Source organism: Pezoporus occidentalis, unplaced genomic scaffold, assembly GCF_034315485.1.
Source record: "Pezoporus occidentalis ecotype Australia unplaced genomic scaffold, CSIRO_AGI_Poc_V1 ctg8, whole genome shotgun sequence".
NCBI lineage: Eukaryota > Metazoa > Chordata > Aves > Psittaciformes > Psittacidae > Pezoporus > Pezoporus occidentalis.
Genome location: NW_026916158.1, coordinates 9,835,226 through 9,861,744, shown reverse-complemented (window position 1 = coordinate 9,861,744; position 26,519 = coordinate 9,835,226). Strand labels below are relative to the sequence as shown.

The 26,519-nt window shown below is 39.1% G+C and overlaps 1 protein-coding gene across 3 annotated transcripts in view; it reads left to right on the top strand.

Moving 5' to 3' along the window:
- Window positions 1-26,519, top strand: part of SPATA16 (spermatogenesis associated 16) — a 98,857-nt gene that overhangs the window by 53,876 nt on the left and 18,462 nt on the right. For all 3 annotated transcript variants that reach the window (XM_062603036.1, XM_062603033.1, XM_062603037.1), the window contains exons 5-8: window positions 3,775-3,859; window positions 16,720-16,867; window positions 20,107-20,253; window positions 20,478-20,590. In XM_062603036.1, coding sequence (XP_062459020.1) covers window positions 3,775-3,859; window positions 16,720-16,867; window positions 20,107-20,253; window positions 20,478-20,590 — 493 coding nt within the window. The remainder of the gene's footprint in view (window positions 1-3,774; window positions 3,860-16,719; window positions 16,868-20,106; window positions 20,254-20,477; window positions 20,591-26,519) is intronic.

Here is a 26,519-nt window from a genome sequence, read left to right as displayed (position 1 = left end):
ATTTTACATTTAAAATTGATGATAATTCAACACTGGGTGCCTAGTTTAGTCGTTACAGATTCCCCTGATGATCTGTATTTAATATTTTATCAGTCTGCAGACTGGACCAATGTTTTCAATGTGCAAGTAGAAAACAAGGTTACAGCTGGTTCTGTAGCTAATTTTCAAACTTTTTTAAAAATAGACGCAGCATGTATTTACTATATGCAAAAGTGTAAGTAATATTAGGCTAATGCAAGCGAGATAAATGTATACAAACAAACAGAAATGGCAAGAGTAATCTGAATTGTGGAGTTACCTGTAAAAGTGACTATTATTTCAGCTAAACTCTTTACCTCTTCCCCAGGCAATTCCATCAGATATAAGAAGAGAAGCTTCAGAGTCAGGCAGTTTGAACTCCATCCCTCTTTTTTTTTTTCTATTTTTGTCTCAGTTTAGGGAAAGCAAATTTCTCTCTTCTTCATTAGCACACTGCAGGAAATGGAAGCATTGCATTGTACAGTGTACAAAATTATCACAAATGGGTCTATTTTTAAATAAAGAAGGGCCCTCCAAATAAAGAAGAAAACCTCCAGATAGCCGTATCATTGAAGGAAGGTTGGACAGCTTTGCTGAAATGCTGTTACACACGAAGCCATCAAAAAAGAAATAAAACCAGTATGGCATCTTGAGATATGTGCATGCAATAGGCTTTCACTCTGATAAAAGAGGGAGAAAAAGATGCTAATGATCTGGGTCACTAGCTCTGGATCTTAAATAATAATTTCATAAATAGTATTTCGTTAAATAATATATTGCAGAAGTCTCATTTTAGAGTGTCCCACTGGCTTACCATTTGCTTACTGAATGTCTTTGTTACCTGAATTTCTAAGGGCCACATGGATAAATACTCACCTGGAGTTAGAAACACAACTAAGTTATATAGACCTTCATGTATTTCAGTATTTAACCTACCTAAATATCTCAGTCAGTTTTTTGGCTTCAAGGTGCCTAAATATTTTTCAGTGCCCAGCCCTGTAACCATATTCAGACAGCATAATTTCACCTGTGTCCCTGTGTCTGGAAATTCATAGTTCCCTACTGCATGTGTCACTTTGGTTCTGTGAATTGAGCTTCGGAGGCCTTTGAGGAACACTTTCTGACTTGGGCACATTTGGGGTTGGACACAGGTCATGCACATAGAGCCTTAATACTTGTGCTTCTTTTGAAAGTGGAATTTTTTAATTGTAAACCCTGAGGTCACAGTAGCAAGTGTGCTCCCTGATGGCCAAGGAACTGAGAAGCAAAACTGGGATGGAGGCATGTGAAAGGCTCAGAGGGGTTTTATGTCTGTGCCTTGCCATTCCTGATGTAGTGCATGGCAATATAAAAGAAAATGAGTAGGGATAAAAGCAGACATTGAAAAACTAAACTCAAATGCTGGAAATATAAGTGTGCTTCTGATTATTTAAATAAGAACAAATTAAGGAGGAAGAATAAAGAGGAAAGACATTTCTCTGGAGTGCAGAAATGCCTGGAGATGTCTGCCACAACCAGAGTGACATTATGCTAAGCATGCTGCAAAGAATTAGCAAAAGGTTGTGCCAGGAGGACTCGCACACCAAATAAGTAAATCAGTCAAATATGGTCATCCGGATTTTACAGCAGATGCAGAGAAACAGAGAAAGATGAAGAAACTTGTCTGAGAAATTATTCCAGATTTTTCCAGGGCTCTGCACGTATCTCCTCCTTTGAAAACAGTGCCACACTGGGACAAAAGTCTTGGCTACCATGAAGGAGCAGGAGGTCACAAACTGGATGTCCTGTTGTGCTGCCAGTGGGATGCATTCTCACGTCACCAGTCTGCAGCCCAGCAGTAGGGATGTAAAAACACAGTGCAGGTGTCTCTGTATCAACTGATTGCATTCGACCCATGGCAGTGCTCCACAGCAGCAGGCAGAGACAGGGAGAAGCTAAGGTTAAGGATTTGCCCGTTTTAATCTTTGAAATGACAGCAGTTGAGGCACGATATATCTATAGGGTCCCAAATTGTAAATGACCACTTGCAAATGTGCTTTGACTCCAAGACAGACAAGGTTTTAGTGCTTAAGAATTGCTCTAAATTTAGACTGAAAGTTCCTTCTTTCTGACGAGGTGGCTGCAGGAGGCCACCACTGCTCAGGTACACCATTACAAGTAGCTGTGCCATTTCCATGGTAGCTGGAAGCTTTGTAGACCACCTCTGGTAGACCAAAGTTACACAATAACATGACAGAGTCATTCAAAGTCTTCCCTCAATTCTGTGCTGCACAGTTATTTCCCTTTTCCACCTCAGAATATAGTGAAGGTCTTCCCTCAAAACTATCCCAGGTCAAGCAGGCAAAGCTGGATGCTTTGCTCACCTTCCCTGCTTCATCCACAGGATCCATATGTCGTACCTGGGATTAAACACTGACACCAGTTGGAGTCAGTGAGAGTTTTGCCAATGAATTTCAAGGCAATGAAGATTTCATCCTTTGTTCATCCTGTGCCGGCTGTGCTCATGATGTTCAATTAGAAACCACTCTTTGTTCTAGTGCAGTCAAGAGGATTTTTGCCAATGATTTAAACGAGCATTGGGTAAAGATTATGGATAAATCCAGTCCTTATGCAGAAATCCATGGATCCTACTGAAATGCTTTTCTCCTAGTGAAATTAATGGGAGCTGCATGGGAACATGACGGGAAGATTTAATTCCTGTTTGTAACAATATGTTACCCCCTGATACTGGCCTTGCTTTGAAATGTTTATTGTTAAATCCGTGTATTTTTGGTTATGTCTCATTAAGAACGTAATACAGCCTTGGAAAATACGTTCTGAAAGGGTACAACAACAGGATTGGGATTACTGTTTGTGAGAGACTTTTAACTAGGGGAAAATTTCAAATTCAATTTATGGTAATGTCAAAGTACAATTAATATATAGGCAATGATAAGGGGAACATGCAGAAGTACACATTGCTAGCACTACATCAACAAATAAACTTTTGGTGCTAGTAATTAGGTACAGAAGATTATTATATGTTTAATTGACTAAGTGACAATTTGGAATTACATCTAGTCACATTTAATTGGATTTGGAATCTCTAGAGGACAGGAAACGAAGAGCAATGTGGAGAGGCAGCCATAAAAGAAAACTGATTTTCTAAAGTCTGTTAAGACTCTACATTAATATCCATTGCACAGTAGTATTTTAATATCCCTCAGTCTAAAAAGAGCAATGTAATGATTGTCACTGACAGTGGGAGTACTAAAGCATACTCCATTAGGTAGCAAGACGGCTGATTACTTTTAATTTGTTTTGTTGGGATTTTTTTTAAATATAGTTTAATCAAAGTTGAACTATGAGTTAGCCATAGACAAGTAATAAGCTCAAATGGCCAAGCCACAGGGTGTTATACATGTTGATGATGTCCTAGAAGAAATGTACTTGCACATAACATACATCCTCCACAAATACTATAAAGAAAAAAAAAAACAGACTAGAATATTGTATAGCAGTCATTAAATATTTGCTCAGAGTAAAATATGGAAAAGCTATTAAAAGAAAATGTAGGGATGTTTGCTTGCAGATAGTTTAGCTAGTTGAAAAATGTTTACTAATGCTTATCTTACTGAAGTTGCACAAAGACTGAAAGTTATGTATAATCTTTTGATACAAACCTTGTGTTACACTCTTTAAGAATTACCTCCTTTAAATATTGCTGTATACATCCTTCCTTCCCTGTACACTCATTTATTCTCCTTTTGTCATCAGGAGCGCCATGATCGCTGACTATATATACTGGCTGACAGGAGGCACTGAGCAGCATATAAGCAAGCTCATCAAACTGTATTGGCAGGTAAAAACTGATAGCCCAATGAGGAAGGAGGTGCCTATCTTACTATTAAGACCAAAATGAAGGATTACTGCTTAAAAGACTGCCGACAAAGGTAGCTCCTGGCCATATCAATCAACAGGACACTATATAGTACTACAGTATTTATAATGAAGTAGATCTTCTTGGACTAATTTTAAGGGCAAAATTCAAGGTTGTTAACCCTTGGCTCATACTTCAATTTTATGGACTGCTATAAAATTTAATTCTGGATACTGTATAGATCCCTAAGCTATTTTTTGTGAAGTCTTCCTACCATAGTGACACTTTTCTTTTGCAATTTGCATGATACTAATCTTCTGACACCTTTCCAAACTCTTCAACTGGAAGGGGAGTTAAAAATGACTTTAACAAATGGTCTCAGAGAAACCTAAAGTGCTCTGTGAAGGATGGTTAGGTAAGACCCCAGTCCACAAAAATTACTTACGTGGGGAGTAGACTATTGACTTCAATGAAATTTGTCTCTGGAGCTATTTGAGATGGCTGTTCAGCCCCATCAGCACAAATTTAAGTTTAAGGGTACTCCCTTCTGCACTGAGGAGAGCTCTCCTACAAACCTGGAGGTTAATGGATGCTAGATCCTTTGCTGGGAGACACTTATTGCTGCAAGAACTTACCACTGCCACTGGTGCTCCAGCCTTCACCCCCCTAATTTCGGTGTGAACAAGGTGCATTTCAGAGGGAGAGCAGTGTTTGAGCTCCAAGTGGTGGAAATCCCTTCTGTCTCCAAGAGTGGACCTTGCCCTCAGGTCCTTCTTGTCCATACAAGGGATTTAATGATACTAGGAACAATATATGTCCCTAGTGATAAAATTTCAGTCTGATTCTGATCCCATTTGTGGGTTTATTCTGTGAGAGCATCTGTGACATCTGTACTTTATGTGAAGTGGTGCAAAATATGTCTGACATGAGCCAGGGTAATAAAGATCAGAATCTGGTATTTTATCTTCACTTCCACAGTAAATTCTTCCTTTATAAAACTATTCTTAGTTGCATTCTTATTGGTGAAATTGAATAAATCTCAGTTCTGGGAGCCTGCTGAATTTCAGTACTGCTGTGAGTGCAAAGTGCATCTCATTCAGAGAATTACCCACTGGGCTACTGTTTGCAGTGCCTGTGAACTTTCTTATTTGCTTTCCAGCAGAGAATTTCTTCTGTACAGAACAGTTTGATTTTTTTTTCCCACTGGGTCAGACTCATTTAAAATCTTGAGTTCACAAATAAGTTTCATGAAGGGGTCATTTCTTCAAATGGAATGTCTTTTTTTTTCTCTTAACACTCATATCCATTGACTTCCCTTCTTGATGTCATGGACATGAAGCTTCAAAGAATAAACCTTTAAAGGAGGAGCTGTCATAGCTGTCCTCTCCTCCAGGGGTTCAGACTCTTCTGCTAGGTAACAGGGCCCACAAAGTGGCATGAAGGACAAGATTTATCACAGTGTCTCCCCATAGAGTCTAAACCAGAAGCTGTGGCTGGGCTGAGATGGGAACAAACCAGAACTGAAGTGGAGCTACTGAATTGCATCCAGCCATTCCTATCATATTCCTAGATAGCAAGGGCCAAAGGATTTTGGCAGTGGTACAACTCTGGTTCATCTCTGCTCCACTCCATAGTACCTAGAGGCTCCACCATGCTGTTTGTGCCCCATTCCCTCTCCTTCTCTGCCTTTCTCCTGAACCTAAGTTGCTGTCATCTTTCTCTGCAGAAGCTTTGAAATGTCAGCAGAGATCTAACCATTTCTTTGATCCCCCTCCGTGCTTGATTTTCACTGGGAGACTGAGATTGCTCTGCAATTTTGTGCCTTTTGTGCGTATGCCTTAGCGTGGGCTCAACTAAGGAGTCAGCGGTATCTATATGCTGACACACACGCAGTGGAGGCAGCTGGGTGCCCAGTACCGCTCCCACTCAAGTTAATAGCTAGCACTTAAGAAATGCTGCATGAAGATATATCCCCAGCACCAGTAGCAACTTTTTCTTTCCCAAGCTGATGAGTTCTGTGCACTCAACATCAGGGGTGACTTCAATGTCATTAGAGCACACAGCAACAATTATGCAGGATGGTGTAGCATGTGACACTGCACTGGGACTTTCCACCACAGAGAGACCAAGCAGAAGTAACATAATCTTTTTTATAAATATTCTCTCTATTTCATGGTGTAAAGCTGAAAATAGCTTGTCACAACTATACATGCTCATGTGCCTTTGTAACCAAAGCAACAGCTATTGATGCACGCTTTTCTTGCTAACTACTCCTCTGCCCCAGAGCTCGCTAGTATTGGCTCACAACCATGAGCAAAATTTTCTGAGGAAGAAGGGACTAGACAGTGAACAGGATGGTTTCTTTTTTACTTTTCTGAAAAATGATTTTTAGATTAGATATGTCACTTTTTGCTTTGATCAATGGGTCATGTATATAATCTTCTGGTGTGTCATTGACTACTTTTGTTTCTTCTTTTCATGATTCTTTTAACTTCTGGAAAAGGCTTTTCCTCCTCACAGCCTGCCTTCTACTTTTTTCATGGCTTCAAAACATTGTAAGACCACTCGAATCCTGCAGCTGACATCTTTACTGCAAAAAAATCAGGCCTTTAATTCACATCTGCAAAGCTCCTTATTATTTATCCTACTTCTAAATCACTGCTTTTTCTCTCCTGATCTGTTCCTCATGCTCAGAGCCATCTTTATCTTGTATCTCCTTTGGTTTTCCTCTCCTGATTTTAGTTTGATACTTCCTTTTGAACTTCTTCTATCCTTGACATCTACTGCTAGAAGTCCTCTTTCTTCACAGTTCTTTATAAAACATCCTTCCGTTGCTCTCCTACTCATTATTAACTTTTGCATATTTCTTCTTCAGCAGCAGTAATCTGTTCCATGTAACTGTATACCTCCTCTCATGCAAACTGAAAGGTTCGGACTGCCAGATTTTTAAGGCCAGATGGACTCATATTGATGAATTAATTACCTGACTTCCTGCATGAAAACACCACAAAATTGCACCCTTACCTTCCTACATTGTTGCCAAAAGAAGAAAGCAGAGTCTGGTTTTGAGAAAGTTACCTAATCTCCATTTAAACAGTTTAATAATGGACTATTTAACATAGCCCATCTCATAAACGGTTTGTTTCATTATTGTCCTCTGTTTCTTTCTCAGTTTACAAACCGGGATCTTACACGTCCAGTCCAAACTTCCAACAATTTATATTAAGCATTCTTGTCTGAAAGCTTAAAGAACCTTTAGTACTTGTAATCTTCTCCCTGTACATGCACCTATGGATCATGATCAAGGCAACTTTAAATATTCTTTTTGATTAGCTTTTTGATTAGCTTTCTTTGATTATCCCCTTTAAAGTAAATCATCTATTTCTGGATCTTCTGTACAGTGATCTGTAATATCTAATGCCCTGCTTTGGTTTTGAATATTAATACCCACCTTCCATTCCAGTCTGAGATAAAGGTATAATACTGATGAGAAGTGAAAAAGTAATTTGCATTGGATAATATTATTCTGTAAGTTGGGCCTTTTTTTCTGTTTAAATATTTTATTCCATGGATTGAAAATATACATTCTAAGTTAATATATGATCAAATGTATGGGCTTTTTTTTTCAAATCCACTAGAGAATATGGTCTGGATGATGTGTGTATTGGCTGTTAGGTTAAAAATTGGTGATTTAAATAGAATTCATCACAATAAATAATAATGTGAAAGTTATTAAATGTATTATGGTTGATACCTTCAAAGCAGTAGCAGCAAGACAAAGTTTAAACTTACTTACTTTTTACAGTAGTGAAGTCAAGTCCCTAGCATTTATTGTCAGCAATGTAATTTCTTGGTTGGTAATATTAAAGCAAACAATAGGCTTGAGATATTTCATCCCATAGAAAAAGTCCTTCTCCGAACTGTACAGTTTTACTGACACTTTTGTAAGCCCTCTTTCTTTTAGCCATTATTTCCAATGGCTAAAAACTGTAATATAAGCTGAATGGTTTATTCCATGAGTAAAAATACATCACAGAGATACCACAATATCAAAAATTACCAATGTTCTCAAACTTGAACTTTGCAAAAATCTGGAAAGTCACAGCTTGACTTCACCAGTATCTGGCACTAACATCTTAGTGCAAAGTGCCTTTATTATCGAATTTATAAACATCTTAGACTTAACTCACTACTACAGATTTAATTGCTCTTATTATTCGATTGTTAAAACCATGTGGCCTATTTTATATTAAAGGTTCAGCTCTAGCATCTGCTATACACTTCCAACCAAAGTCAATCCCATGTAGCCTAACTCTTCTACTAAGTGCCATTGCACCAGCAATGCACACTTAGTGCAGAAACTAACAGAACCCCAGGTAGGCATTTCAAAGCTTGTAGGTTCATATCTGTAGGCTTCCATAACCACCTGTACTAAAAGACTTAGTTCCATAATGTAGCCAATGTGTATTTGCTACAGCTCAAATGGAGACCTTTTAGCTTTAGTTCCTGTTCAACCCCACCATTTTGGCCAAGGTTGCAGCCATCACAGAGCTGCTCCTTGCACATAGAAAATACTGGCTCTGTGACTGCTGCACATGGAGCTCACAAACTTTTGTGTTTGAGAACATTTCTGTCAGCTAAACTCAGTGTCACAGAGAAAGCTTCCAGCAACACATGCATTGGCTGACATGAAGGTTTGGGTATTCAGACATTTGTTTTGCTGTCTTGATGCTGTTGTGAACATCAGGTGCTTCCATTTCAAAAATCTTTGCTGCTGCAAGCACAGAGAAATACACACATCACACAATAAACCAAATGATAAGCCAACCCTGCAAGGTGACTGAACACCTACAGTGCAGCAATGAATGCTGTCAGCTCCTTTAGAACTCAGCTTTATCTCACACCTTGTGGAGTGACAAGCCAAATCAAGAAACTTAAAAGGAAAAAGCTATTGGTAGCCAAAACCTCCTCTGCAGTCTCAGCAGGTGACAAGACCTGTCAGCAGTCCTGCGTGCTCACACTTGACCCGTGTCCTGCTACAGAGCGTGAGGTTTCCAAGCTGGCAACAGCAGGGATGTTTTGAGATCCTCCTAAGGGAATGACTGATAGGAGCTGACAGGCAGCCTCTCTGGGCAGCCTGGGCATCATAGCACTGAGAAAATATATTTCTCATTAATTCTCAGGGCTATTTTAGCAGATCTTGCTGTGCCACACTTCACTGCAGAAAAGTCCCTTCTTTAATTAAATCTGGGGGAAATCCCATTGAGGTCAATGACTCTTGTGTATACAGGCAGAAGTGTCTAATACCTGTAAGCCTATATTATCTCAGAGGTCTGGGGAGCTTGTTGCTGCTTTAAGAATTAATTTTGAATTTTCTTATGTGAGAAAAAGAGGTGACATTTCTCTTACCTCTCTCCATAAAAAAACAATAGGTATCCTCCCTCTTCTGTATCTATGGCCATTTTGAAGGACAACACTTGCCTTGAAACACTAAGCTTTACATTTTCTGGTGGAAAATTGGGATATAATGATTTTCCTCATCCTGCTCATTAGAATTATAAAAAAGAAATGTTATTTTGGCCCATACGATCAGTGTTCTTAAGACATTGCATTGGTATCCAGATGATCTCAGTGCAGCTTCTGACCAGTTCATGGTTTTCCTATGTTCTCAGTGCATCATGGGTGAAGCAACTTGCTAAGATTAAAATTATTAACACTTTTTCAGGGCAGAATGGGCCTCTTCCTACATATGCCATTTCAGGGATTCAGACCATTCTGGCTTCAGAATATACTATTTTTAAGACATAGCACTCGGCTGCAAAAAATCAGCTTCATTCTGTTCTCAAATAAAAAATATGGAGTAATTGAAAAGGCAAATAAAATAACATAACAGAGAGTTTCTATCATGTTGATACTGATTTGGGAGCTTTTTATTGCTGTTGTTATTGCTTATATTTCCATTCCAAAAACAATTCCACATGTACAAAAGCAAGGAATTTAACATTTTTCTTGTATTCTTTCTTCTTTAATAATATCTACCTCTACATATTTTCTACCTACTTCTGTTTTTCTGGTACTACATCATACATGGTAGAATAACCGTTGCTTGAATCATACTTATATTTACATGGTAAGAAAAATTATTAGTTTAAATGTCACAAGTATTAAAACAGCTGGGTTAATTGTCTCTAATTGCCTCTAATTGCAGGAAAGAGGGATTTAATACTAGCCGAATGTAATAGGCAACACATACCTTACTGTAGTTGGTAGCTGTTGAAATCCCACTATGAAACCCTATTAGGGTTTTAACTGTTAACAGAGGGCCATAAATGATGTCTCAAAGATGCTCAACAGGAACAACCTGGCCAGCAAAGCTCCAGATCATTTAAAAAACCCACAGGGTAGCTCAAAAGTAATGTACATATATCACAAGTAGAATTTTCAATTCATTCTGGCTTTTGCTGGGTTGCAAAGCAGGGCTTTAAGATTTACAAAAGCCTGAGAAATCAGTGCAGAAAACCAACCATTTTGTGCTGTTCTGAGGCCTTATTGTTCCTTCAAGTTTTAAAGGTCCTTAAGAAGTTACACATTTATTATCCTCTTCCATTTTTGTATACTATCTCTTTTCTCTGGGGGGATGAAGCTACAGGCAGAAGTTTGTGTTCTCAGGATCATTGCTGGTTATGTGGCTTTCCATCTGCACATCTGCTCTTGAAGAACTGAAAAGGACATCACACAAAAATAGATAAAGCCACTTTTCAGAAACAACACTAGATACAGTCAATTTGTCTTCTACTAAATTAGCAGCTATTCAGCCACATAAAGTAGCATGCTCTTGCAATGACTTGGGCATGATTTTTCACTGCCCCTTTGAACAGTGCTGTCCACTTTACAGACTAACCCCATCAGTCACCATCTCTGGCTGTCTGATTCATCTTTTCACATTTAAGTCAAGTTTCCAAAATATGTTGAGCTCAGTTCTAGGAAGGAATGACATCTCCTTCAGTTACTTTCTGCATTTTAGTTGCCTTTTCTATTTTTTTGTTTTTTTCCTTTTTTTTCTCTTTTGGGGCTAAAAGCCCTGAAACCCCCTACAACAAGTATCCCACCTTTCTGCCAGGGGTATTTCATTGCCAGGCTCAATCAGTCCCTCTTAAGCACTTGCCTGCATCAACGGATGCAGCATCCAGCTGTTGTCCAGTGGGTTCCAACTACATTCACATAAAGCACTCAAGCGATGTTCAACCTTTAGCTCTGCCTGTCTAAGTTAGGATGTCCCTCTGAGCCCAGGTTACCAAAGCTATTCAGTTTATAAACCCCTTTCACACAAGAAAAAAAACCCTGCCATTTACACTATGAACCACTGCTGACATAGTGGGAGCCATGTGGAGCTGGCACAACACCTACTGAGGATTTGTGATGGCAAAAGGCTTCTCCTAGCACTGGAAGGTCACTCCTGCTGCTCAGAGCAGTCCAGTAAATTTTGTTTTGGGATTAGGGCATTTCTCACCACAAAACCTCTCTTAAGAGAGGGGTAATATTAACAAAACTGGTTAAAAGCCATGGTTTTTGCCAATAGCTTCACTTAGAGGATAATTAGCCTGTTCACAGGTCCAGTTCTTTGATCATAGAAACATAGAACAGTTTTGAGGTTCCAAATTGGTGCCCCATTCCCTCCAAGCCCCGCTCAACCTGGCCTTGAACACTGGCATAGACAGGACAGCCACAGCTTCTCTGTGCAAACTGTGCCAGTGCCTCACCAGTTTCACAGTAAAGAATTTCTTCCTGATATCTAACCTAAATCTACTCTCTTCCAGTTTAAACCTATCGCCTCTTGTTCTATCACTACTTGCTCTTATAAAAAGTCCCTATCACATTGCCCCATTGCAGATTTATGCCTGCCCTCTGTCTTGAAGCTAGAGCTCCTGCCTGGGATGGCAGCAAACTGTAATCTGAGTAGTAACAGGGACTCACCTTGCCAATGCTCTGGATCACCTTTGCAATGTAAATATAGCCTCTGTTTCATTGGTCTCAGAGTTGCTCCTCCGTAGCAAAGAAACACTGAAATCTTTCACATTTACCCCTGCGCTGAGATGAAAGGGTAATATTTTCAGTTTGCAGCAAGTGATGCAAGAGTTGAGGACTCTCATGGCATTCTCCATGCACATGAGTTTGTGAGACTAGGGCTTGTGGGTAGAGAGCTTCCCTGAACTAGAATTGCGTTTCCACATTTGTGCTCAGTCCCTGCTTTCCCACCAGCCAGCATTACAGACAGGGAGTTTCAGAAGCAGCCTCCAGCTTTTTCCACACTGTGTATTTTGGCAGGTTTCTCTAATGAATAGCAATCTCTTTGGAAAGTTGTAAAGAATGGATTTCTTTTCTCCCAAAACATAAAGAGATTCTTAATAGGGTATCAGACAGGTCTTGAAGCCTAAGGTAACCCATTTGCAATACTTCTGCCTTTCAGAAGTCAGCAGAATGCACAGATCTATCACTGTGGTGCTCTGAAAATCCGATTTCAAAATACACTGCATACAAAATAACTCACAGAGACTTAAATAAGTTAATAACTTAAGAACCTAAATAAGCTGGTATTTGATGTGACCTACATTAATGGGGAGGCATTACATGGCAGATAAGCAGGAAGTTCTCATCTATTGTATAATACATTATTTATTCATACCACAAACATACTGAGCAAAAGATATGCTCTCGCATTCTGCCTACTTATTTTTCCTCCAGAAAAAAAAAAAAATAATAATAAAAATGATGTAAGAAGATCACGCTGGTGAGAAGATATTCGTATCGCAACAGAAACAGACTTAGTGGCAGAGCTGCCAGATACTTCTTTATAGTTGGAAAAGATATAGAGAAAAGCACATAGGCTGCACCACTGTGCACCCACAATTCTAGCTACCAGCCTAAGAGTGGAAGCCATTCATAGAAGAGGCTAATGGCTTTACCCTGACTCATATCATTGCATTAATAAAAATCATCTGTAAAAGCATCAATTCCTGCTGTACTGTAAATGAGACAGTGGCTGAGTGTGCACTGCAGCTGCAAGATAAGGCACTAGAAAGACATCTAAATTTTTGGCTAATTCTAGATGTCAAGAAAATTGGATTTTCCAAATTAAACCTTTCTGTAATTAAAAAGGACTAAGGGTAAGGACTGTAGCAGGGAAAGCTACTGTCACTGTTATGAAGAATTTTTTGCTACAGTGCCATATTTCTTCTATGTCTTCTCTAAGCCTGCAAAATGGCAAGAGCTTCATAAAAATATTGAAGTAGTTATATCATTTGCCATCAGAAGTTCACATGGGAAAACTTTGTTTCTTGTGCATCTACCTATTCATTTTATGAGCTCTTAACAGGATTTTAGTGGGTGGTGAAGGGACAGTATAAGGTTGTTCAGGCTAAAGTTTGTGTTTTATTAAAAGGTCTGTGAAATGTAACATTACTACATATGATAGAATGTAAGGATATTGCAGGGGCAAGGTGCTCAGAAGTGTATGTGTTGTTGGGTCAAATATATGTTTAAACACTTGATCAAAACAAATTTTTTGTTTAAGAATGTCTTTTGGCTTTTTAATTGTCATGATAGCAATGTACATCCCTCAAACCTTGTGAATGCTTGTGTTTCATGTGGGAATTAGTTGGTATTTTAATAAAAGTGCTGACAACATAAATACTCCTTGAGATACTTTGTCTCCAGATGGTTTCTCTGAAGACTTTCTCTGATACCCCACACTTCCAAAACAGGGATATAAACCTCCTGACATAGCAAAGTATGAGTCAGTCCCATAACTACAAAAAGAAATCTTCCTTTTCATCAGATTACAGCTTCTTCTTGGGCTACTTTTACATCTTTGCTGGAGCAATAGATTTTGTCCACTGCTAAGATAAACCACCAAATTCAGTATGAACTCATGTCAGTCATAACCCTTACATTACTGTACATTGCTAGAGGACCTCTTTCTTATAGTTAAAGGTCATCTCATGGATTTCAGTTTTTCTAACTCTCCTGGAATTGAAGGCTGGAATGTAGCATCATGTGATGAGATGAGTTAACATTGCAGAGCTCACTTGCAGGATATGACAAAAAACTATCATCTTTCTTTATCACCTTTATCAGTTTAGCAGCTACCCCCATACTCATGAAACAGCCTGATGCTTCTTCCACTCCAAGGCCAGAACAGCAGCATCCTCCCTGGTGCATCTGGGAGGATGCTGCAGAAAGGACCCTTCAAATGAAAATAAACCAAAGCATGTGCAAATGGGGAATTAAAAAAAACCCACGTTTGTCCTGTCCTCTCTGCAGAAACTCTCTTGAAAGTCTGTGAGAGCCCTTGCAATCCTCTCGACACTGTGACTATATCCTGATGCATGGTGTACAGCATGACAGATGATATTCTGTAGGTATTCCTGTTTCCTGGACACTTTGCCAGATATCCATCCACACATATGAACTTCAGTGCATAAAGGCTTAAGCAGAAAAATCCTTAGGGATTTCATCGTATAAAGTTTTCTCCTCCAAAGTTTTTATGGGCTTAAGTTTTATATCCTGAAAGACTTTACCCCGTAAAAATCCAAGAGGATAATAAAACAAATAGCGTCTATGTCCAGGGTCAGTAGCTTGGGGAAAAAAAATGCTCTTGGGTAATAATAATACCTTCAGTAGCAGTATTGACCAGAAACTACAGATCTATTCTTTTCCCCGTTGGCTGACATTTTACCGTTATTGCCCTCTGCTGTGCAGAACAGCCATGGGTACATGGCAATGCAGAGATATTATAGCCATGACTTTGAACTGTTCTTGGGGATGATAAAGCCAAAAGAGAACTTTTCAGGCAGAATATAGAGCTTGTCTGGTCCAGATTAGGAAATGGCTGCCAATCTATAGAAAATAAGCAGAATGCCCAATATCTCACACAGAATAAAGCTGACCTAATTCTGTGCCTATATTTACATATGAAATTCGGTAAAACTTGAACAAGTAGGCCTCTCTTTTTTTAAAAAATGTACCTTGGAAAGCTAGATTGGTACTACTGCTTTGCTACTGATCCTCTAAGGGCCCTGGATGACAAGATACTTAAAGTCCATAGAAATACAAAATCCTAAAACCACTTTCCTATAAATCAGTGCAGACTAGTAAGTATTCCCGCTGGGAGGAATGGGCACAGGATCCATTCATGGACCTCCAAGCTCTTGGCAGGAGGACACACTTGCTATTTTCTGGTCTGATATCTCCAGATCTGTGGCATTAACCGTGGATAACACGGCTGTGCCCATAGGAAATTGCAACTCCTTCTCACTGGGAGGGAAAGCTATTACTGCCCCAGGTGGCCATGATACTTTTGCACACATCTGAAGCTTTTTAATGTTCTAGGGCTATACGCGAGCCACTCCAGACTGCTTGCATTCCAGTAAATGCAGGAGAATGGGCTGACTAAATACTGTAATCTAAAAATATAAACAAATCCCCAGTGACACCCTTGATATCCAGGTAGAGTATTCAGTGTAAGACAGAGTACTCCAGACGCATGTATGACAGCTTATCCCAATATCTGCTTAAAACAATTCTATAGAATTTCTACATATCACATACAAATAAACAGAATGGAAATATCATATGGCTGTATTAGAGGACCTGTTGTCTGAAGCTATTAAAGAGAGGACACAGGTATTTAACTAACTGGCACTCTCTGCCTTCCATTCTGGGTTGGTGGGAACAGTCATCAGCTAAACATATGACTCACGGAGGCACACTGTTTCTTAAATATTTTTATAAGGTGGAGGATAGACTGGAGAATAAAAGGGAGGACTTGTCAATAAAATACCAAACTAGTCCCATAATGATACCTTCAGTGTATAAAGTGATCTTGGAGATTCATACATCCTGTTAAAAAAAATGTATCTTTTACTCTCTTACTTCTCTGACCATGTCTATTAACTTCGTTAGTATTGTCACTATTAACCATGTTTATCCTATCGCTGAGACACCTTAATGAAGCCTTGCAGTTCTCCCAGTTTCCAGAAAGGACTGCCCATGTCAAGGAGACAAAATCTTTTTTAGCAGCAGATGCACCTGAAGCAGCACTGAATGTGGTCTTAGCCAAACCCAACCCAGGAGAAGCTGCAGTTCAATCTCCCTTACGCTGATCAATAAGAATACTGAGCAAGACTGTTTCCAGGCTGGTAGCTGCTGGCAGTTCCAGCACCAGTTCATTGGAGTCCACTAAGTGTGAAATCCACTAAGGGTGAAATCCACCTCTGCATGAGACCAGCACAATGCATCATCTGAGTCATTTTTAAGGGATGACAAGGTTCATAAGCTTCATGTTGCCCTCTGCACAGAAGTGAATTTTACTCAATGCAAATGGTGTTTAAACGCAATATTTTAAGACTAATATTCCGTATAGGCGGAGTGTCGAATTCATGCCAACCCAAGGGGTAATATGAATGCTTAGTATTGTTTAACCAACTCCCAAGGACTGAATAAAACCCTCAGATGAAAGATGTGACCTTCAGAGGGCATGGAATCACTTTTTCTTTTCCTCTAAAAGATAATTTATCTAATACTTTTCTCTTCATTGAAGACATAGACTTGCTGCACTGAAAACTGTTTATAAATGTTCTTTCTCCATTAAATGGATTTTCTGAGTATAGATAGACAAGTGTTTTCTGGAACTAATTTAAATTCTCATCTAATTAATATTCAAGACCAAAATGTGTTATCTTTGCATGACTGTGCAATTATTAAAGGGAAAATATAATCTCTGAAAGTTTTTCTAACTAGCCATGAACAGACATGTAATATATTTTTTTTTCTGCCTGTTTTAGGCTATGATTGAAGAAGCCATCACTAGAGAAGCATCTTTTTCAGTTATGTACACACCACTTGGGACAGAAATCAAGGCTGATGAACGAAACGAGTTAAAGACCAGGTTTGCTAAAAAGCACCCTGATTATGTGGAGCACATATATACAGGTAACAGCAGATTTCACATGTCCTTAAGCTCTGTATACTGTTGCTTGAGTGGCTGACTTACTTAAAAAGATTTTGAGAGAGTCTGGAGATTGAGCTCCAGACATTTCTACACTTCGAGGCAGGGGGGAGATGGGGAGGGGAGGGAGAGGGGAAATAAATATCTAAAATTTGCTTTATGACTGCACATGATTTAGGTAATCAAATGAGTACTTAGGCCAAGTACAGGCTTTACACTGCAAATCCCATAAAGATGATTTTTATCCATGAAGCCCCATGTTTGAATTGTTGAATTTCATTATTGTAACTAATATTTTGTTCAAACGTAGATTTGCAGTGCATTGCAGTGACAGTGAGACCCAAGCTCATTCTCATCTCTGTGGGTTTCCATCTCTCACCAATGGTTGTCCCTGCAGCAAGGGCTTCACTTTCCAAAAGTATCCTCCCTGTAAGCACTAATAGACTGACTGACACTTTTAAGAGCATCTCAGCTGTAGGAATGGGAATAGATAGCCAGGTTTCCTTTAGCCTGTTGAAGACAAGTGGAATCAGAGTGAACAAGGCCTTTGCAGAGCCCTTTGTCATCTCCTGGCAGAGTGAACTCAAATAGCATCTCCTGGAGTAAACAGATGCTTAAATTCTGGTGACCACAGCCTTATTTCAGGAGGAACAGGCATGACATTTTGGCAAAAGAGAGGCAGGGGGATAAAAGGCATTTCTTACTACCATTAATGTGGTGACTTGGAGGATAGATGACCCTGATAATGTTTGACCTTGAGTTTGATTTAGAAACATAAAGGGAAAAGTAAATGTCTCAGGTGAAATTCTGGGAATCCTCTATCTTCGTCACACAAACTGAATGTGTAGCTCACCTCTAACTGCCACTTCCAGCAGGGTCACCCAAAGGGCTGAGGTGCTGCCTGCTCCCTGCAAGAGTTAGACCCAGGTCAGACAGCTTCATCCTTGCAGCACTGCTGAGCCCCAGCACTCAGCAGATAAATAAGGCTTCCAAAAGGACACACATTGCATCTTTGGGGAGGAAAAGAAAACCTATTTGTAAAACATAAATAGGAATTAGGAAACCAAATGTTTACCACGAAACTCTGCAAATATTGAACACAAGTAAACTCATTCATTTTTGTTTTGCTTTAAGGAAACCAATGTAAAGCTAGATTGTGTCTTGCAAGCTGCAAACCACCCATGCACTGGATTTCTGGCAGTAGCTTTGGGGTTGTTCAAAGGGGGAAAATGAGGACTTACCTATCATGGTGGTTGTAGAATCCCTGTCTACTGTTTACTTTCTAATATGATTTTGTGGAGAATTTCCTGGGACAAAAGTATTGGCATTAAAAAGAGCATAAAATAAAACTACCTGAACCTGATTTTAAAAAAGATAAATTCGTATTTCACATAACCCCCTCAATTTACTTGAGCATACTCAAGTAAAGAGTGAGACTTCCAAGAGCACATGAGCAGAAAAGGTGTGCAAGTGCTGCGCTGAAACTCAGTTTGTGTTCATAAATCATTGAATGACTCTAAAAGTGTCATCAGCCATTTTCTCACTCCTCCCAGTAAGGAAAAGGAAGAAGTTAAAAAAAGGGGGAAAGTGTAAAAGATCTCAGTCCTATAGTACTTTATAATTATAACATACAGTCAATTATAAAATAGATTGAATAGAGCCAGATCTGCCTTCAAATACGTTTGTTTACAAAAATCTATCTGTTAAAAGAATTGCTTCAATTCTATGTAAGTTTCTCTGACTGCAGGTTCTGAAGTTTCTAGGAGTTAAGTGGGATAGAATGCCAAGAAAAAACAATATGGGTATCAGGGTTTTGAAAGTGCAGTGGTGTGAGATGTCTCACACAGACGGGACCTCTCCCAAACTCCCTCCTTTCTGTCCCATAAACACAGCAGACACAGCTGCTTTTCTGAGATGATGCTGAGACAACCCACAACAATGTTAGGTGAGGTCCACCAAAGCAGAAGGGTTACTCAACTTGTCTATTCAGATCTGACCTAAAATCACACTGCCCACCAAAAACAAACATCACAAAGCAACAAGTTTAGCTCATTGTCGGTGTGGTACCACTGAGCATTCAACCTGCAGGTCTGTATCTCAAAAAGCTGAAATTAGAAATATGAGCTAAACCCCATTTTAACAGTGGGTGTGAAATACCAGACTTCTCACAAACATGTTATTTTAAATAACCTTCCTATTCTGTAACAATTATCTGTCCAATTTTAGTCCAAGTTCTGCTAGAGTGTAAGGACTGAATTGATTTCAAAGTTTTCCATATTGCCAAGGAAAAGGAGCAGACACACATTTAAATCCAAGTATACAATGCAGTTTGTTGCAAAATTGAGAATCCATTAAAAGCAGAATATGCTGCAAGGGAAATAGCAGGTCCACTCACTTTGATTTATATAGGGGTAAGTTCAGAGAGCTCTGAGTGGGGCTCTCCATTTGTCACTCTGACCACGCAGCCTGGCATCTTAAAAGCAGAGCTCACTGAAAACAGAGCACTGCTTTGTGAAAAGTGACACTGACATTCAATCTAGGTTTATTTTTTGCAGGGCAAGAGGGGGGAGGAAAGGACTGGTCTGGTTCCCTAAGCAGAGGTGGTTTAAACAATTGGTCTGAGCATCTGTCCTTGTTGAGGTCAGGGCATATACACTCAGCTAATACACAGGCGGTTTGGCAGCAGCAGTCACAAACTCTGGACAAGCCACAGCACATGCTGTTACATTCCAGCTGGGTGGATCAGAAAGGACATGCAGGAAGCCTGGGATTACAGTGGTGGTGACGGTTAAAGCACAAATCTGTAGGAAATAAAACCTCAAAAATTTAGGGAATAACAAAACAGCTTCTTTGTGGTAAAAAGATCACTATGTTATGTTACTGAAGCGGTGAGTTATTAATGCTTTGGATTATCAGCATTGAAAAATACATAAATTTAAAAGACAAGTTTTATCTTATGCATCAGCAAAATTTAAGCTGTTGATGCAAAAGTTTGCAAAATCTGGAATTTCAAAACCCAGTTATAGCTGGATGGGCTAGCTTAGTCACCTTTGTTATGGTGTTATAGCAAGCTTTTGGGACTACATTTCACTCTTTCTTAGACGTCCTTTCTTTTCCGGGGGGGGGGGGGGGGGGGGGGGGAATGAAAAAGAAAAAAAAAGTGACTTCTGTTACAACTGAAAAGAAATGTGGCTGTGGAAATTATTTTCATTTCCTATTCCAGATCCGCATGGACTTCACATCTTGCCACAGACATCTGAGTGGTTGTCTGAGCCTCCCCAGAAGTACTCGCTGACTCTGGGTTTCAGAAACAAACATATTGGAAAAATCTTGGAAAGGTGGTCAAACAAAAAACTGCCAATCTTTTCAGGTGCGCCAACCTGCTCAATAGCTGGAAAAGCTCGGGGGAGACCTTGCTAAATGAGGGAGGGTGGGGGTTTCTCAGAACCCATTTCTCTGTGCTGGCAGCCCCAACTTTCCAAATATCTCTCACCATACTCCTCTCTCTTCCTTCAGTTTCCTCATCTTCCTGCTAGATCCTCTGTGGAAAATGTATATAGGTAAACACAGTGGTTTTGTGATTTCATTTCCTAGACCGGAAAGCACCTTTCTGTCCTCTCACCGAAGAAGAAACAAAAAGATACTGGGATTACACTGGGGAAAAGATCATGCCAGTAATAGATTTTATAAGAAGCACCAAATTAACTGTGAGTATAAAATTCCCAGAAGCTTGTGCATGTGTAAATGATGTGTGCTTTTTGGTGGATAATTCATTCTGCACATACTCCTCCTGTGTCCAGAAATGCTCAGTGAATTGCATTAGGAACAGAGTTCAAATGAGGTTTAGATACTTCTAAAAAGTACCCCTAATTTTTTGACAATGTACCCAGTTTATTTAAAATCACTTTGCATGCAATTTTCTCAAATCTTTATGGCCTATTATATTATATCCCTACTTCACATAACCACCAAAACAACTGCTATATTTAATACCTGTAGTTTACTATACATATCACCAGGATCTCCATCAAGAGTTAATAATTGCACTTGAAACATTTCTAGTGCTTTAGATCCTGATCCCTATGTAGTGAAGTATGTGAAATAACCTTCAAATCTGCTACAACCATACTGAAGGTATATTAGTTAATTCTACTCCATACTTTCTGCAATAATGTACACAGCTTTTTAGCACCATGGCTTTTGATTAGCACAAAAGGTCAAAAATCAAATTTGCATGTAGACTAGACTGTTTTAATGCAATACTTAAATTATTCTCCTGAAAATAAGTGGAAAAAGCCTCTCCTCCCCAGACTGTAAATGCTAATGTTAACGCTTCTTCCCTAGCAATAACAGTTTTTTAGTTTTCTGTATGTTGAAGGGATCAGAGCCATTTCCTTGTATGGGGTGTCTTAGCAAATCACAGGATTTATATTCTTAGGTTTTGATACCAGATAGTAGGTTGACAAAAACTGCTACTTAGCAACCCCTAGCAAGGAGGAAGCATTAGCTACGTATTTGGGGAAGCTATATCTCCTTTACTTTTGGAGAGCAGCTGCTGAAACAGCAGTAAGTGCTTGAACTTACATGGTTAGTGGGAGGTAAAGGTGCTTAGTGCTTCGCCAAAATGGGCGCTCATAAAGCATCTGTATCAGTGTGAGGCAGGTGAAGGAGGCTGAGGTCAGACACCCCTGAGGGAACACAGAACTACTTCTTTGCAGTTCTTTCCTGAAGCCATGTGCTATTGGCTTCAGATGACCAAAAGCCCAAGTTATTAATGTGCAGGCTAATAGAAATGGCATCTTATGAAAAGTGAAATACCCATCACTGCTGAGTGCATTGCACTTTAAATGTTTCAGAAGCTTGAAGTATAAACAGACAGCGGGTGGGTATTGGATACAGAATAAACCCCTGACCTTTCTGAAAGCCCCAGTAAAATTCCAATTAATATATATATATATATATATATACACAGTGCTCTCTTCGGGTATAACATAGAGCTTTCAGAGGTGAGATTCCTCTATTGCAGTTAATCAGTCTTTAAAGAGCATCAGGAGATTAAAAAAAAAAAAACTTGAAATCTCACAGTCTTTGGATTCCCCATAACAACCCTGATCTATAAATGAATTTGGAGGAACTGGACCACATGGTACAAGCAGAGATACATGGTATCTGGTATGCAGGGTGTAGGGAAAAGGAACTCATCATGTAAGAGATGAGAGTAGAGTGGTATATTAAGATTGCTCAAGACAGTCTCCACTAGCTGTATGAATTTACACTGCTCCTACACAGTAATACTTTCTACCAGGTCTAGACCTCACCTCATGCATTTAAATAGTCTTGCTGAAACAAAAGAAAGCTCCCAGAGCCATTGAAGTCAGCAGCAAAGATGCCTTTTTTTCAAGGAGGTCAGTACAACATTCCTGTGTTTCAGGCCAGGTCTATCCCAGTGCCACCTCCAGCAGCAGCAAGAATGTGATAACAGGTCTGAACCTCCATCCTAGAGATTTATAACTAGCACCCAAGGGGTCAGTGTGGGAGCTTTAATGGAGAGGAGGAAAGACACAAGATAGAAGAAATTATCGCTGAGTTAGAACAAACAGCTGCCAATTCCACATCCATTATCAGCGGAAACATATTCACTTTCCCTTCAGTTTTCATAGTGTTGAATGATCCAGGCAAGACAGAACCTCTGACCCAAAGAGCAAATGACAAAGCTAATTATGCCTGATAATAGAGATAGGCGTGGAGCCAGGACTGCTCTGCTGCTGGTGATTAAAATCTCTTTATAGGCCTGACAGAAATTTGGCTACTTTTGCTTCTTGAAAGTATTCCAACACTTTCTTCAAGCTAGAAATATGATTCCATCTTATTTCCTGTACAGACAAACTAAATTAAAAACTTCTGAAAAAAAAAACCTTCAGATACAGACTCCAGCTTTACAACTTACTTTAAGTAGATAAAAGAATATATTTGTTTTTTAATAGAAAAAGCATTCCTTTCTCCCCTCTTCCTCATTTGTGGATGCAAACATACAATCCGAATACTTGTCCTTATCAGATTTCTTTTTGATGAAAACATCTCAGTGCTAAAGCAGAGCTTATTAAACCATGGCAACACTTAATATAAGTCAATTCTGCCACCTCAGTTTTGCAGCTACGCAACCTAGAGTTAATTATATGATTTATACACACACCACTGTTTGTAAGATATGAAGTTAAAGGTTAAAAAAACAGGACATTTTCTGCTGGCCCCTCTTTTTCATAAAGAACAGCCAGTCCCGTTTAAATCAAGGGGACATTTATATATTGTAAAGCAGGAGCATTTGAGAGTGAATATCACAGTCTGGTCCCCTTGCAGCATCATCTGCTGCAGCTGAGGAACTGCCATAAACCTCGTCTATACAAAAATATGTACCATGACACAAAGGTTATTTTATTTGCCTTAAATATATGTGTGTGTGTATATATATATATATATATATATATATATATTAGTCAGAACTTCAGCTACTCATATTCCTTTCAAGATTACTAGCACTGACAAGAGGTTATTCTATCCAGTGATTTCACTGGGGTAATTTCTGCTGCTTTATACACACCAAGTTTGCCTTTCTCTTGGTGCAGTCCCATGCCAATGGCACATGATGCTATTTAACAGGAGAAACAATGGCCAGAGGGGCTCATATTATAAAGGTGAACAAAACCTACTGTATGATTCCCAGCATGATGCATTCATTTACAGATCTTACTGTTTTGATGTCTATTTTTTAAGTAGAGGGAAAGTGTTTGCTACATACAGATTTTAGCATACACGTTTTCTGGAGGATACCAAAGGCATTAAAGAAATATTATGATGGATTTTTTCTGCTTGTTACTGCAATACACCACAGAGCTGCTTGCAAGGCATAACTTTATTCAGATTTTGAGCTGCAAAATACTAGTAAAGACTCTACAATAGAAAAGAACTACTGGGGGCTTCTGCAAAATGATGCTCTTAAAGCTGATAGTAATATGTATTGGATGTGACAGACCCTGCTTTAAATCCAGGCTGACCAGTCACTTGCTTTTCTTTTTCCTTAGCACTCAGGCAAGTAAACTTTATTTATAAATAGAAGTGGCATAAAGGATGAATCCTTTCTTGAGTATACAGAAAAGCAAAAAGTGGGGATATCATCCCAAAATTCTCAATACATAAAAGGACACGATTCACTCTTCTCACATGTCCTCCAGCTCCTTTTTGCAATGAAAGCCTGCCCTAGTTATTCCTGGGTATTTAACAACAGCAGGTAAGCTCCATGCAGAACAGGCCAATCTGCTTTTTTTCAGTGCCTTTTCATCCCAAGGTCAGAGGAATGAAGATGTCACAGGGCTGATCTTTGGGTATGAGGACCTTATTTCTGTCCTAGAAGGAAGGTCTTCAAAGACACCCCTGGAGATAAACACCTTTTCATTTTCCCCCTTTTTTTTTTTTAAATCTAAAGGGAATTTGTTCAGCAAAAAGTCTGCTGGGAAAAACTCTCTTGAGAAGACCCCCACCTCAGCCAAGACCACCCATTATGAATAAAGTCATCAAGAGAAAATCCATCAATTACTCATTTTTACTTTCTTCTTTAAATTCTCCTTGGAATATCAGACAATAAGGGTGAGACCCATCCAGAAAGCAACAGCAGTAATATGCTACTGCATTTCTAGCCAGTATGCAATTGTGACTCCATGAACTGCATTTGTTGGTTCCTATGCTACCTGATTCCCCAAATGTGCATTTCTTCTCTTTGTTAAAGGAGCCAACTCTTTTCCACTGGAGTCTCCATTTAGGTTTGGTCTTTACTTAACCTTCACTGTGCCTACCTGAGCTGTTTTCATCTTCATCTAATTGCTTGACCACTTTACTGTGTTTGTTACTACAGCTTAGTAGCCCCTTGAATTCTGCTATAGCTCATTTAATTCTCATCATGTGGTTCAACGTCCCGTGGAATTTTTTCTCTTGCCAGCAGCAGTTATTTACTTTCTCCCTCTGCATTTTTCACTGCCACTGAAACATCATCTCTGACAATGTTCAACCTCCTCTAATCCCTTAAAAAACACCCGCTGTTGGCTACTTACTTATTTTCAACCTGCTATAAACTTCCACAGAGTGCATGTTGGCAAAGATGCCAAATTTGTTTCCCATATCTACATGGGATGCTCTCATATTTCTTCTGGAGAGTCGAGCAAAGAAAAAAATGTTTCATTTTACCTTTCCTTTCTTAATCGTTGAAGAAGCCCCCAACAGACACAGCGTGATGAGAGAGGATTTTTACCTGCTTTCTTAGCTGATGACTCAATATACTCATTTCTTAGTGCTTGCACAAAAACCTTTTGGGTGGATTTCAAGAATAGCAGGGAAAAACCTTTTGCTGCATCTAAAATGTGAGATTATTTCACTTATATAAGAGCTCTCTTTCTCTCTCATTAACTGCTTGCTTCTCTTTATTTTTGTGCACAAAGCTCTACCTGGGGACACAGCTATCTGGCTCTCAAACACCAGTGATCAGGTGGAGATGGGGTTCTATTTTGTTCCTTGCTTTAGTGCCATGCAAACTAGACTGTGTCAGGCTTAACAATTTCACATATCAGAGATCACAGGAATTTTCTTTTCTTGCTGATGTCTACTACTAATACTAGGTCAGGGCTTCAGAAAAGGGGTTTTCAAGTGATAAAAATAGTTTGTAAGAAGATTGTCCTGGTCTCCTTTCTTAGAGGTAGGTTAACAGAAGTTCATGAGAGGGTAGGTCTGGAAGGGCTCTCTGGCTCCTCAAGTCGAATCATGCTATTACACATTGCTGTGTTACCTAATATTCTATTCTTAAATTGAATAAAATCCATCTTAGAACTGGTTAGGCTTTCTGACTTTTCTGCTCTTGGTGAAACACACTGCAGAGCTTCAACCTGAAATATAAGAAGCTTAATTGCCATCACAGTCTTATTGGTACCTATTTATACACAATGGTCCTTCTGTTATCATTGTCTTTTATCTCTCCTTCCCTTTTCAGTTGTTTTCTCTCTTTGGAATTTAGCCCTGAATTATGTTTATTGAGAAGAATAATAAGCTCTTGGCATTTTCATTAATAGACTAATCAAACCACACTTCTCTCAAATGAGGTATCTCCTACTGTACTGGCTTCTCTGCTCCATGATGCTTGGGTTTAAATTAACCTCTCCAAGCACAGCTGACTGGAGCTATCTACAATACTCCAGAGAACTGCTGACCAGAATTCCTTTTCCCTATGCAGTGCCCAGTTCTCTCCTTCAGCTAATGGAAATACCAGCTCATTGGCTCAGCGCTTTCTTTTTCAGTTACTTTCATATCTGGACCTCCCAGATTATAGCTGCATTCCTGCCAGTGGTCACCAGTGCATGGTCTTATATTTCATACTATTTTGCAATTATATTAGATATTATATTAAAAGGGGTAAAATTAACTATACCAGGACTAGTTTTCTAGAATGAAAAAAAAAAAACTAAGCTTTTTTGTTTCCATTATTATTCTTATAATTATTATTCTTGTAAGTTTTATAGAAAGCAAGAGCAGCATTCTTATTAAATTCTTACACTTGATACAAGAACTATGTTGATGATCATTTTGATAACACTTGAT